We start from the raw sequence: 15294 nt of genomic DNA on the forward strand, positions 1-15294 counted from the left end.
CTATTTCCATAAAATTAAAAGTTTAATAAAAGCACCATAAGTTATGCTAAAGAGGACAAAATATTAGACATTAAGAAGATATGTAAAACAAATTACTATTATAAATCATAAAGTTCAAAATCACAAAATGTCAATATATACAAGGAAAGCATTAACAGTCCTTTCAGTGACTTACCATATAAAGAGGTTTTTAAAGTGCTACAATCTGAGGCATTATATTTAAAAGTTTAAGGAGCATTTGGTTCAAACAGAATCTCACAGGACAGTTTTTTTTTCAAGTAAGCTACAAATTGGATAGGAATGTTGAAAAAAAAGTATTTATCAATTAAGGAGTAATAAACTTGCTGATGTGAAATTATTAGTGCAATTCAAAAGCATATAAAATTCCAGATCAGGGACAACCTGTCCCGCTCCAAGTGCAGCATTAACCACATGTGCGTCATCTCATCAAAAATCTATACAACAACTGCTCCATTTGCTCACAATTCCTGGGCACTTAGTTTATTTGTTTTTCTTTTTTAGTTGATAAAAATCCTGAAGGCACCTAGAGATCTGCCTGCATTTCATCCATCTATATTGAAAACACAGAGTAGACTCCCAGGGGATCAAGTGGCAGCAGTACAGAGAAGCAGTTCACAAAGAACTCTCTGGCCCCAAGGACTGGGAGGTGTGAAATGAACAATGCTACTTTCTAACTACATGTAGCTTTACTTCTCTAACTTTCAGCTCTATCAGCTACAAAATACTTCTTAACAGAGTTTCTGTAAGAATTATGTAAGCATACCAGTAGAGCATTAAGTATGGGACCAGCACGAGGAAAGGCTCAAAATAGCGCATGCTCATATTATCATGACTGCTTCTGTATGAATTCTACGGAAGGATCAAGGAAAGGGCTGGTCATTCTGTGGAGCAAATCCTCATTGGGGGAAATACCTGCATACTAGGCAGTATTACCTCTCCCTGCGGAGGTCGGCTCGGACAAGGCCAATAGCACCCTCATCACTGTGATACCCAAAGATGCCCTTCCACATCTCCAAACACCCCCTTAAACAGTCATTACCTTTTTTTGAGAACTGCTCTTCTAGAGGGACTGTTTTTCTTAAGAAGCAATGTAGTTCTTGGGGCGCCTGGGTGGCTCAGTTGGTTAAGCGAACAACTCTTGATTTTAGCTCAGGTCACGATCGATCTTATGTGCTGCCGGCACCGAACCTGCTTGAGACTCTCTCTTACTATCTCTCTACCCCTACCCCACCAGTGAGCATGTGCACATGCGTGCGCACACGGTCTCTCTCTCACTCAAAAATAGATAAACATTAAAAAGAAAAAAAAAAAGAAAGTCTCTCTGTCTTTGAGAGTACTGAAAGTAGAGACATATTAAGCCCAGCAGAAGATAGAACAGAAAAGGGATGTTCAAGCACAGGTTGACTCTTTCCCTGATGAATCCCAGTATCAAAATGCCCAAGCTCACTATTCAGGGCTCAAGTCAAAAGGCAGAGGCTACACATCTGCAAGTAGCACAGCAGAAAGGAACGCTGCCTTGAAGCCACCTCTTCAGCCAGGCACACGGTTCCGATCATTGAAATAGAAGGTAGACACACGGGGTGCCTGCGCGGCTCAGTCAGTTAAGCATCCGACTCTTGATTTGGGCTCAAGTCATGATCTTGAGGTTCATGGGATCGGGCTGCACGCTGACACCTGCTTGGGATTCCCCCGCCCTCTCTCTTTGCCCAGCCACCACTCATGCGGGCACATGCCCGTGGCCCTCTCACTCTCAAAATAAACCAAAAAAAAAAAAAAAAAAGAAGATAGACATATAAATTCACACAATATCCTTTCCTCTGCATACTGGACAAGGGCACTTGAGCCCATATCTACAAAATGTAAAAACTAAATCACCAACAAAGAGATAACTGTAACAGAACAAGCCCTCCCGCCAAACCGACATAAGATCTGTGCAGAGAAAAGCTCTCGCTCCGCACTGCCTAAACCCGCGTCCCTCCCTCACAAAGTATTCAAGCCTCAGCACCACTTTCGTGCTGTCACAGGTCCCAAACTTGCAGGTCTTCCTTCTACTTCTGAATTTGTTCTCTAGAATGTAACAGTGTTTTGGTGATGTCAGAAAAGACATGGGCCCTTTGACCTTCTTTAGTGCTGAAATACAGAGAGAGAAGGTGACTTTTCTTAACCTCACATTATACATGGAATGACTGAGAGATGAGAAGAAACGTTCCTTGGTGAGAGCCACTGGGAATCAACTGCAGATCACTTCTTCCAGATCCAGTCTTTAGGCCCGCATCCCATGAGTCACAGATGCACATTATAAAATGACAGACATATGCTACTGAAGAATCAAGCTCTACCCTCCTTGCAGTCTCCCTCTCATCTGACCCTGACCTGGACCCACCGCATGGCTGGGTCTGCTGTCAACCGCAGAGGAAGCATCTGCTTAGAAGGAAATGGATTTATGCCTCTTCTTGGGCATGTTCTTTATCTCTTAGAAATGATTATATCAAATGGATGTGGGGCTAACGTTAGACCGTATCTTCCAGTCAAGATGGGCTTCTTAGAATCCTTCGGTAAAGCAAATGTGAAACTCTGCATTAGGCTCACAAACATCAGAAATAGTTCCATCTTTGCCAGCTGTTCTCCCATACAAACCCGCTTCCCTACAAATGAGATCAGAAAAGAAAGTTGGGATTATAAATAACACCCCTTTTCCTATCTCAAGAAGGGCAACTGGCGATGGTGTGTGAAATAACTCAGTTCTAAGTGTTTTAGATGCAGATATAGAGTGTTTTAAAATAAAATGGCTGCACATACCTCATGGCCTCCCAAAGTACATGCTAGTCAGAATTTTTACACACTAAGTTCACATTTTAACTCCCACTCATGACAACTTATCCTCATTCTGAACAGGAACTGGAGGCAGATCTAGGCAACCCTGTCTCCCCATACCTTCTTATGGATTTTCTTTGCTCTTGACTGGAAGGTCAAAGAGAGAATGAGTCAGTAAGAATGTTTGGAGCATTCCTCTCTGTAGAAAGAACCCTATACACCCTCATCCAGGTTTCTAACAAGAGGGACCGGTGAGATGAGAGAACCCAGGCTCTCGGCAACCAGACAGCAGAAGGTCACAAGTTGCTCTTAATTACACCAATTTCCTGGGACTCAAACAATCCCTTGGGCAGCTCACAAAGGAAAACGTCTAGTCGTATCTCAGGATTTGAAACCAACTGCTTTCATTTTGTGTTTGAAATCTGAAATAAATTTAGGGGAGCTTCATTTACTCTAGATTATTTACTTCTTCTCTTATGTCTGTTTGCCAAGAAAGAAATGTTTTTAAAAGTGTCATGAAGGGGTGCCCAGGTGGCTCAGTTGGTTCAGCAGCTGGCTTTGGCTCAGGTCTTGATCTCACGGTTCATGGGTTCAAGCCCCGTGTCAGGCTCTGCGCTGACAGCTAGCTCAGAGCCTGGAGCCTGCTTCAGATTCTGGGTCTCCCTCTCTCTCTGACCCTCCCCTGCTCATGCTGTCTCTCTCTGTCTCTCAAAAATAAATAAAAAGCATTAAAAAAATTTTTTTAAGTGTCATGAAATAATAAAAGATTCTTTTAGTGCTACCTCTTTAATTATGCCATTTAGAAAATAAAAGTTTAACTGACCTATCCCAAAAGGAATAAACGTTTCTTTTTTAATAAGTTGTCCCTGCTCATCCAGAAATCGATTAGGGTAGAATTCATCTGGTTTCTCCCAAATGGCTGGGTCTCTGTGTACTGACCACAGGTTGGGTAATATCACTGTGCCTTTAGGAATGGTATATCCTTGGAGCACTAAAACAAACAAACAAACAAACAAACAAACAAAACCAGTGTCATTCAACATGTTCTTACGAATAGTTCTCTGTAAACATCACTATTTGAAAACAGAACATCTGCTTACATATCCAGCTACTTAATTTGTGCAGACTAAACACTGAGGTACTTGAGGGTAGCGGCCAGACCCTATCAACACCATCTCAGGCCCCAGCCTGAGCCAAGGCACACGAATTGCTTTAATAGATGCTGAGTTCATAAATTAAATCAAGCCATTAAAACATTACAATTAAGAAAAAACACTGAAACAGAAAACAGGACATTCCAGGTAAGCGTTCCAGAGAATTACAAATTCCTAAAATAGTTGATCCTTGAGCCATGTGGGGGTTAGGGGCTCTGAGCCCCTGTGTGGGTAAAGATCTGCATATAACTTTTGATTCCCCAAAACTTAACTCCTAATACCCTATGGTTGACTGGAAGTCTTACCAATAACATAGTTGATTAACAAACATTTTTGTATTATTTACTGTATTTTTATAATAACTAAAGTAAGCTAGAAAAAAGAAAATATTATTAAGAAATCATAAGAGAGGGGTGCCTGTCTGGCTCAGTCAGTAGAGCATATGACTCTTAATCTAGGGGTTGTGAGTTTGAATCCCATGTTGAGTATAGATATTACTTAAAAATAGAACTCCTTAAAATAAACAAAAATATTAGAAAATAAAAACTTTGTTTTAAAACAAAAATCATAAAATACATTTACAGTACTGCACTGTAAAAAATTTGCCTATAAGAGGACCCATGCAGTTCAAGCCTGTTGTTCAAGAGTCAACTGTATTTTATGGTGACAAATGATAAAATAAATTAGTATCTACATATGTATTTTATGCATTCATGATATAATTAACTTTTTCTTAATTTCTTCCCTATTTCTAGGCTATGAAGTTCATTCACAAATTTTTTCAAAATGTCTAAAAACTCTAGAAATTTTTCCAATACATTTATTTACTTAAAAAATTTTTTTGATACATTTATTTATTTTTGAGAGACAGAGTGAGACAGAGCACAAGTGGGGGAGGGGCAGAGAGAGAAGGAAGCACAGAATCCAAAGCAGGCTCCAGGCTCCAGGCTCCAAGCAAGCGTTCAGCACAGAGCCCTACACGAGGCTTGAACCCACGAACCGTGAAATTATAACCTGAGCCGGAGTCAGACACTTAACCAACTTAGACACCCAGGCGCCCTTCCATTACATTTATTGAGAAAAATCCTTGTATAAGTGGACCCACTGTAGTTCAAACCCGTGTTGTCCAAGGGTCAACTGTACAGGGAAGTCAACACTGACTCTCACAGCTGACAAGTTCATGTGCACTTTAAACAACGCCCAAAAGATACTGCACAGTGTATCTAATCAGCACCCAAAAAACCCATGAAGTGATCCAATGTCATTTATAACTTCTTGCCTCCTACAACTGTCTTATAACCATTGTTAAGCTCATTACATCATCCAGAGGAGGTTAAGTTCCTTGTTCTGAGGAATTTTACACAGAGTCGGAGTGCTTACATGTCAAAGACGTGACCACAAATGGACACATTTCAGTGCAGGTGTAAAGTTGACCTAGGTGCCTTTGGAATCAGATGGGCTCTTCTCATTCTTTAATATTTATGCTTCAGTTGTAGAACTTTAAGAGGTAAAGTAGGATAATTCCCAGTTAAAATGCTTAATCTCATTTTTTTAATGTTTTTTTTTTATTTTTGAGAGACAGAGAGAGACAGTGCGAGTAGGGGAGGGTCAGAAAGAGAGGGAGACACAGAAACTGAAGCAGGCTCCAGGCTCTGAGCTAGCTGTCAGCACAGAGCCCAACGTGGGGCTCAAACCCACGAACCGTGAGATCTGACCTGAGCCAAAGTCGGATGCTTAACCGACTGAGCCACCCAGGTGCCCCTGCTTAATTTCATTTTTAGACTAGCTCTTCTGACTTCCAAGAAGACTGAAAGGTGCCTTTGTTAATTCTGGAGTTGTTTTCTACCAATACAGCCATCAAACCTGGCAGCATAATTTGTCTGACGGTGAGTGTACGTGCTCTGAAGTCTAGAGAGCTATTTATAACCCAAGCTGTGCTGGAATGCCAGGGCGTGAATAATGGACAGCTGAGGGCTGAAGCAGCTGCTGCACATTTCATTACCCACAATACAACGTTCCATCCTCAGAAGGGTCAAGCTGGGCCTTCAGCTTGGACGAGAAGGCTGGGCTTCCATCAAGGGCATTCAGAGAGGAAAGACACTGGACTTGCCTGTTTTCTCTGAGGTCATATGAGGAATGGCAAGTGGCACCACCACAGTCAGCCGCTGCACCTCCATGATGGTGGCTTCGGTGTAGGGCATCTGGGCCTTGTCAGTGAGGGAAGGGACTCTTTCGGCACCAATGACCCTTTCAATTTCTTCATGAACCTTTTCTATTTAAAAAAATTAAAAAGGAAAGAATAACAAAGAATAAACCAGAAGATAAGCCAGACGAGCTGAGACTGCCCTCCCATGTATACTCCCCATCACGTCATCACACAAACTGGTAAGCTGGCGGTTCGGACCTGACTCTGCCTCAGAGCAGTAAAGCATTGGTCACATGTTCCAAATAGAGGCAGCTAGCCCCAGGGACTCTGTACCAGCCTGTGATTCTGCAGGATAGCAGAACAGAGAGAAGGCTAAAGGAGAAACCATTCTGGACTCAAGAGTACTCTCAATCATTCTTTCACATGAACACTGATTCAACTCTCTAACTTGTAGTGACAACGTGAGGTTGCCCAACAAGGCCCCTGCCCCTTGGTGTTCATGTCCTTGTTTAGTCCCTTCTATTTTATAACAAGTTGATCTGTGTGACCAACAGAATATAGGAGAAGTGACACCATGTCAGTCCTGAGCATAGGTTATAAAAGACTTTGTGGTCTCTGTCTTGGCACTTGCTCCCATTCTGGGGGACAGCCGCTGCCACGACAAGCAGCCTTGTGGAAAAGTCCAGGTGGTAAGGCCTACAGCCAACAGTCAAGTGGATGAGCCATCTTGGAAGTGGATCCTTCAGTCTCAGTCAATCCTGCAGATGACTGCAGCTCCAGCCAGCATCTTGACTATAAGGAATGAGGCATCCTAAGCCAGACCAGCCGGGCTGAGCTGCTCCTGGATTCCTGATGCTCAGAAACTACGTGAGATCATAAATGGTGGTTGTTTTAAGCTGCTAAGTGTTGGGATAATCTGTTACTCAATAGTGGACTAATGCAGTAGGCATAATCTCATTTATAGTAGACAGAAAATGGCCCCTCAAAGGATGTCCAGACCCTAACTCCCTGGAACCTATGAATATACTACTTTATGTGGCAAAAAAGACCTTACAGCTGTTATCAGATCAAGGGCCTTAGGAGGGGAGGATTACCCGGGATTTTTCTGGGTGTGCACTAATTACTCGGGTTTTAAAATTGAAGAACTTTCCCCAGTTGAGTTTAGTGTCAGAGGAAAATATGACTAAAAGAAAATGGTCACAGTGTTACAACATCACTGGCTATTGATGGACAGGTGGGGCCAGGAGCCAAGGCAGCTGGAAATCGATTCTCCTGTAGAGCGTTGAGAGGAATGCACACTTGCCAACATCTTCATTTTAGCCTACTGAGACCCAGAGGCGTAAGATAACAAATTTGTGTTGATTTCAGTCACTAAGTTGGTGGTTATTTGTTACAGGAGCAGTAGGAAAGTAATATGCACTGTCCTCTTTTGTGTTCTTCCACTACAAACTGCCAGACACTCTCTACCTATTGGTATTGACATGGTGGCGCTAGCTCTGTGATCTTATGAAAGTCGCAGAACTTCTCTGAGTCCCTGTTCTCCAGCATCAAAACAAGATGACTGCGTTCAGATGATCATTATGATTCCCTTCAGCTCTAAATTTTCCTTCTCTAAAAGTCTTCCTCTCTATATATTTCACATAGAATCAGACCTGTAGAGATTTAAAGCTGGGGCACACAAGTATGACATTAGTCCCACTGGGAGTTTCACTGTTAATATCTTATTTACTCCCTATGAGGTTCAAGGATTTCCATTTTGTTTTCCAGCCTGAAAACAGTGCTAAGAGCCACAGGATCACCAAAGTGGCTGATACTGATTTAAATAGTCTGGCTTTGGGGCACCTGGGTGGCTCAGTTGGTTAAGTGTATGGCTTTAGCTCAGATCATGATCTCTCAGTTTCTTAAGTTTGACCTCTGTGTCAGCCTCTGTGCCTGGAGCCTGCTTCATATTCTGTGTTTCCCTCACTCTCTGCCCCTCCCCTGTCTTCTCTCTCTCTCTTTCTCAAAAATAAACAAACATGGGGCGCCTGGGTGGCTCAGTCAGTTAAGCGTCTGGCTTCGGCTGAGGTCATGATCTCACAGTTCGTGGGTTCAAGCCCCGCGTTGGGCTCTGTGCTGACAGCTAGCTCAGAGCCTGGAGCCTGCTTCTGATTCTGTATCTCCCTCTGACTCTGACCTTCCCCTGCTCGCACTGTCTCTCTCTGTCTCTCAAAAAAAAAAAAACCATTAAAAAATAAACAAACATTAAAAAAATTTTAAATAGCCTGGTTTTGCCTGAATAAAGGAGACATCTGTTAATTACCTTGTATGTCAGGGTTCAGTGACATATATAGAAGGCACCAAAGCAAGGAGTTCGTTGTGGTATCAGTTCCAGCAATGAAGAGATCCCCAATGATATAAAATAAATAATCTTCATTAAAGCTACTGTTGCTATTATTTTTTCTCTCCTCATCCACGTGGAGAAGGTACATGTCTATGAAATCCTGAGGATTCTCCACATCCAGAGACTCTTGATGGTCTTTAATGATTTTTTTAAGGAAAGTGGTAATATCCTTTTCAATCTGTCTTAATTCTTTAAATGGTCCAAAGGGAAGATAATAAAGCCAGGAGCATATGTTGACCAGGAGGAGCTGGGTGTTCAGACAGATTTCTAAAGCTCGTGACATAAGATTGAGCATTTTCTTAAACTCACTATTGGTGTAATCGAAACGCTGGCCAAAGCACAGGGAGCAAATGATGTTGGAGACAGCATTGTTGAGAATGGGGAAAGGGTTGAAGGGGTCTTCTCCATGCTTCTGCATTTCCTCTTTTACATATTTAAACTCTTCAATAATCTTGGGTTCCAAGCTAAGTTTTCCCAAGCCAAAATGACGAAGAGTTGCATGAGAGAACTTCCTCTGTTGTCTCCAGACTGGACCATAATGCGCAAATACAATACCTGCAAAAGGACACCAAGAAAAGGTAAGAGAGAGCAATGCCTGACAACACTTAAAAGGACTTACAATGAAGTGTGTTCTATATCTGTCAAGTCACTTGTGCAAAGTTCATCTACAGGTAGAGACCACCAGTCAAGAAAACTGATTAGCAAAATTTAATTATCAAGATAGTATATGTTTCGATAATGGACCCGAATGACACATTGGACCAGATAGACTTGACAGATATATTTAGCACTCATCTTGAGTGCACATGCTACATTCTCCAAGATACATCACATACTGGGCCACAAAACAGCCCTTCATAAACATTAAAAAATTGAGATCATACCATGCATACTTTCAGATCACAATGCTATGAAATTTGAAATCAACCACAGGAAAAAAGTCTGGAAAACCTCCAAAAACATGGTGTTAAAGAACACCCTACTAAAGAATGAATGGGTCAACCAGGCAATTAGAAAAGAGATTAAAAATATATGGAAACAAATGAAAATGAAAATATAACAATCCAAACTCTTTGGGATCCAGCAAAGGCAGTCCTACTAGGAAAATACATTGTAATCCAGGTCTATCTCAAGAAACTCGGAAAAGCACAAATACAAAATCTAACAGCATACCTAAAGGAACTAGAAGCAAAGCTGTAAGAACACCCCAAACCCAACAGATAAAGAGAAATAGTAATGGTCAGGGAAGAAATAAGAAATATAGAATCAAAAAAAAAACAGTTGGACAGATCAATGAAACCAATAGTTGGTTTTTTGAAAAAATAAACAAAATTGGTAAACCTCTAGCCAGGCTTCTCAAAATGAAAAGAGAGAGCACCCAAATAGACAGAGTCATGAATGAAAATGGATATGTTATAACCAATCCCTCAGAAATACAAGCAATTATCAGGGAATACTATGAAAAATTATATGCCAACAAACTGGACAACCTAGAAGAAATGGATACATTCCTAAACACACACACACTCCCAAAATTCAAATGGGAAGAGAGAGAAAATCTGAACAGACCCAAAGCTAGTGAAGAAATTGAATCAGTTTTCAAAAATCTCCCAATAAATAAGAGCCCTGTGCCAGATGGCTTCCCTGGGGAATTCTACAAGATATTTAAATCAGAGTTAATACCCATTCTTTGAGGAGCCAAGATGGCGGAGAGGAAGGGAGCTCTGTAAACTTCGTCTGTCCCATCGATCAAACTGAGAAGGACATTACTCTCATCTGCAAGAGCGGAAGGAGAAAATACAGACTCCAGAAGAAAGAGAACCTGAAGGATACCTGAGTGAGTGAGTGCAAACTGGGGAGATTGGAAAACGGGCCAGCCCAAGACAGGCAGGGAGATGGCAGCCCCAGCCCAACACGGGGCAAGCATGCGGAGCCCGAGAGACAAAGGGAAGAGAAAGAGAGACTGAACACACTCATAGTACTGTCTCTGGGGAAGAGGTAAAGAACGCTTAACCACGCTTGGAGAGAGAAGCTCACTCCATAGATAACTGCTGGGTAGCCTAAATCCCGAACCCAGGTGGCTCAAGGGAAGGAACAGCTTCCAGCCCTGCACCATCTTGGCGAGGAGTCGGCGACCGCTGCAGCAGCGGTGTCAGGGGTGCTCACTTTGACCTCAGTTTTGGGAATGGGAGCACGCATCTCATTTCCACGGTGCATCTCACCCCCAGCATTGGCCACGTGAAACCTGAATCCCGAGTGCCAACAGGGAAAAAACAGCCCCCACCTCTGCTTGATCCCGGCAGAGAGTTGGTGGCTGTGGAGACCTGGGTGTGTGCACAGTCTGCAGGACCTCCCAGCTCATTTCCAGCAGCTCCCTGCACCACCTCCGGCACAGCTGCGCACTCATTCCTCCCCCAACGCTAACGCGATCCCCGCTGGGGGTTGGGTCTGTGACGGTGAGCATGCACTTCACCTCCTGCTGTGCATCTCCCCTCAGGCAGAGGCACCGTAAATCCCAGCCTGAGCCAAGACAAATTGATTCCTCCCCCTAAGAAGCCAGCCACCAAAGCAAAAACATCTCATCTGTGGTAGCATAAAAAGTACATGGACTGGAACTTTGAACGAAGCTGGGCCTGGAAAATACAACTCGGCTCAACCATGGCAAAAGGAGATCAGACTCATTAGAGTGGCCTACAGTTCGTAGTTCAGCGGAGCTTGGCTTGCCCCCTATCTAATCTCTGCAGACACCAAGGCGGAGCCTCTGAGAGCAGCCTCCTAGACCTACCACATCGAACGACACCTATCCACGAGAGGGAGCTGCTGGATTATTTTTTTTGTCTTTTTTGCTTTTCTTATAATTTTTTTCTTCATTTTTTTCTTTTTGCCTTCTTTCTGTACATATTTTTTATTATTATTACTTTTTTTACTTAAATTCTTTAAAATTTTTACTCCTTATTTTACTTTCTCCTTTCTCCCTTTTTTTTTTCTTACCTTCTTGAAATCCAGATATATTCTCCCATATCTCATCCCTACCTCTCCCCTCAACTGGCCATACACTTTTAGACTGTCCACTGTCCTTTATTGTCTCTGCCCCCCTTTCTTTTTTTCTTTTTTTTTCTTTTTCTTTTCTTCTCCTCTTTTCGTTTCTTCCCTCCCCATTCTCTTTATTTTCTTTCCCCCTTTTAGTGTGTTTGTTTGTTTGATTTGTCTGTGCATTTGTGTGTTACTGTTCCCTCTGTGCTTGTCTATCTGTTTTTCTTCTTAGGGATATACCAAGAAACAAGCCAAAGTGTGCAGGACAGCGAGTCCCAAATATTGCTGAGTAGGGAAATAAAATATTCAAAGGCACAACAAGAGAAACTGAGAGACACCATTAAAAGAATATTTCCTGAAATGACAGGCCCTGGACAGTCAAGAAGCCTCCTTTAACAGAGAAATATTAACAGGTGCACAGTGCTCAACGAGCTTTCTAAAGGTGACAAGAGACAGAAAACTAGCAAAAATGACAAAACAAAGGAACTCACCCCTGAAGAACCTACAGGAGGAAGTCACAGCCACAGAACTGATCAAGGCAGATCTAGACAACATACCGGGTCAAGAATTTAAAAAACTTGTCATAAAACTAATCACTGGGGTTGAGAAAAGCATCAAAGAATCAACGGAGACAATGACTAGGCACTGTCATGAGTTAAAAAGGCTATAGGTGAGGTGAATAACAAACTGGAGGCAGCCACCTCAAGGATTGACGAGGCAGAGAGAAGAATAGGTGAATTAGAAGATATAGTTATAGCAAAAGAGGAAGCTGAAAAAAAGAGAGAGAAATTAATCCAGGAGCAGGAAAGGAGAATTTGAGACCTGAGTGATACAATCAAGCAGAACAACATCCGTATCATAGGAATTCCTGAAGAGGAAGACAGAGAGAAAGGGCCTGAAGGGATACTAGACCAAATTATACCTGAGAATTTCCCAAGTCTGGGAAAAGAAATAGACATTCAAACTCAAGAGGCACAAAGAACCCGCTTAAGACGTAACCTGAATCGGCCTTCGGCACGACATATCATAGTGAAACTGGCAAAATATAAAGAGAGAATTCTGAAAGCAGCTAGGGAGAAAAGGGCCCTCACATACAAAGGAAAACCTATCAGAGTGGCTACAGACCTATCGAATGAAACTTGGCAGGCCAGGAAGGAATGGCAGAAAATCTTCAATGTGATGAACAGAAGAAACATGTAGCCAAGAATCCTTTATCCAGCAAGGCTGTCATTCAAAATAGAAGGAGAGAGAAAGGTTTTCCCAAATAAACAAAAATTGAGAGAATTCATCACCACCAAAACAGCCCTACAGGAAATCCTAAGAGGGACTCTATAAAGGAAATGTTGCAAAGATTACAAAGTGCCAGAGACACCACTATAAACATGAATTCTAGGGAGAACACAATGACTCTAAACCCACATTTCTCCATAATAACACTGAATGTAAATGGACTGAATGCTCCAATCAAATGACACAGGGTAGCAGAATGGATAAAAAAAAAACAAAACCCATCTATTTGTTGTCTACAAGAGACTCATTTTCAACCGGAAGACACCTTCAAGTTGAAAGTAAAGGGATGGAGAAATATCTATCATGCGACTGGAAGCCAAAAGAAAGCTGGAGTAGCCATACATATATCAGACACACTGGACGTTAAAGTAAAGGCAGTAACAAGAGATGAAGAAGGACATTACAGAATAATTACAGGATCTCTCCATCAAGAAGAGCTAACAATTATAAATATCTATGCGCCAAATTTGGGAGCACCCAAATACATACAACAATTAACCACAGAAAGAAACAATCTTATTAACAAAAATGTGCTAATTGCAGGGGACTTTAATACTCCACTGACAGCAATGGATAGATCAACCAGACAGAAAATCACTAAAGAAACAATGAACCTGAATGACACATTGGAACAGACGGAACTGATAGATATATTTAGAACTCTGCATCCTGAAGATAGGAAATTCACTTTCTTCTCGAGTGCACATGGCACATTCTCCAAGACTGATCACATACTGGGGCATAAAGCAGCCCTCCATAAGTATAAACGAATAGAGATCATACCATGCACACTTTCAGATCACAATGCTATGAAACTTGAAATTAACCACAGGAAAAAGTCTGAAAAACCTCGAAAAATGTGGAGGTTAAAAACCACCCTACTAAAGAATGATTGCATTAATCAGGCAATCAGAGAAGAAATTAAAAAATATATGGAAACCAACGAAAACGAAAATACAACAATCCAAAATCTCTGGGATGCAGCAAAGGCAGTCCTAAGAGGAAAGTATATTGCAATCCAGGCCAATCTCAACAAACTAGAATAAGCGCAAATTCAAAATTTAACAGAGCACCTACTGGAACTAGAAGGGATGCAGCAAGAGCAGCCCAAACCCAGCAGAAGAAAAGAAATCATAAAGATTAGAGCAGAAAAAAACAACATAGAATCCAAAAGAACAATCAAGCAGATCAATGAAAACAAGAGTTGGTTCTTTGAAAAAATAAACAAAATCAATAAACCTCTAGCCAGGCTCCTCAGAAAGAAAAGAGACAGCACCCAGATAGACAAAAATCATGAATGAAAAAGGATCACACCCAAGCAATCATCAGAGATTACTATGAAAAATTATATGCCAACAAACTGGACTACACAGAAGAAATGGACAAATTCCTAAATGCACATGCACTGCCAAAATTCAAACGGGAAGAGATAGAAAGCATGAATAGACCAATAACCAGTGAAGAAATCGAATCCATTATCAAAAATCTCCCAACGAATAAGAGCCCAGGGCCAGATGGCTTCCCAGGGGAATTCTACGAGACACTGAAAACAGAGCTCATACCCATTCTTCTCAAACTATTCCAAAAAATAGAAGTAGAAGGGAAGCTTCCAAACTCATTCTACGAAGCCAGCATCACCTTGATACTCAAATCAGATAGAGACCCAGCAAAATAAGAGAACTACAGACCAATATCCTTAATGAATACAAATGCAAAAATACTCAACAAGATACTAGCAAATCGAATCCAACAGCACATAAAAAGAATTATCCATTATGATCAAGTGGGTTTGATTCCTATGTCACAGGGCTGGTTCAATATTTGCAAATCCATCAGTGTGATCCATCACATTAACAAAGGAAAAAAGATAAAAACCATATGATCCTGTCGATAGATGCAGAAAAAGCATTTGACAAAATACAGCACCCTTTCTTAATAAAAACCCTTGAGAAAGTCGGAATAGAATGAACTTACCTAAACATAATAAAAGCAGTTTATGAAAAGCCCACAGCCAATATTATCCTCAATGGGGAAAAACTGAGAGCTTTCCCCCTGAGATCAGGAAAGTGACAGGCGTGTCCACTCTCACCACTGCTGTTTAACATAGTGCTGGAAGTCCTGGCATCAGCAATCAGACAACAAAAGGAAATAAAAGGTATCAGAATTGTCAAAGAAGAAGTCAAACTTTCACTTTTTGCAGATGACATGATACTCTACATGGAAAACCCAATTGACTCCACCAGAAGCCTTCTAGAACTGATTAATGAATTCAGTAAAGTTGCAGGATACAAAATCAATGTGCAGAAATCAGTTGCATTCCTATACACCAAAAATGAAGTAGCTGAAAGAGAAATCAAGAAACTGATCCCATTCACGATTGCACGAAAAACTATCAAATACCTAGGAGTAAACCTAACCAAGGATGTAAAAGACCTATATGATGAAAACTATAG

The 15294-nt window shown here is 41.5% G+C and overlaps 1 protein-coding gene across 2 annotated transcripts in view; it reads right to left on the reverse strand.

The window, feature by feature from the left end:
- Positions 1-15294, reverse strand: part of LOC115294365 (cytochrome P450 2U1) — a 34141-nt gene continuing 18847 nt past the window's right edge. The window contains exons 2-5 of one of the 2 annotated variants that reach the window (XM_029942198.1): positions 8438-9073; positions 6100-6261; positions 3659-3826; positions 1-2666 (exon numbers count right to left, since the gene is read on the reverse strand). In XM_029942198.1, coding sequence (XP_029798058.1) covers positions 2488-2666; positions 3659-3826; positions 6100-6261; positions 8438-9073 — 1145 coding nt within the window. In that variant the 3' untranslated portion in view covers positions 1-2487. The remainder of the gene's footprint in view (positions 2667-3658; positions 3827-6099; positions 6262-8437; positions 9074-15294) is intronic. The other variant, XM_029942207.1, reaches the window with a different exon arrangement.

Source organism: Suricata suricatta, chromosome 1, assembly GCF_006229205.1.
Source record: "Suricata suricatta isolate VVHF042 chromosome 1, meerkat_22Aug2017_6uvM2_HiC, whole genome shotgun sequence".
Taxonomy (NCBI): domain Eukaryota; kingdom Metazoa; phylum Chordata; class Mammalia; order Carnivora; family Herpestidae; genus Suricata; species Suricata suricatta.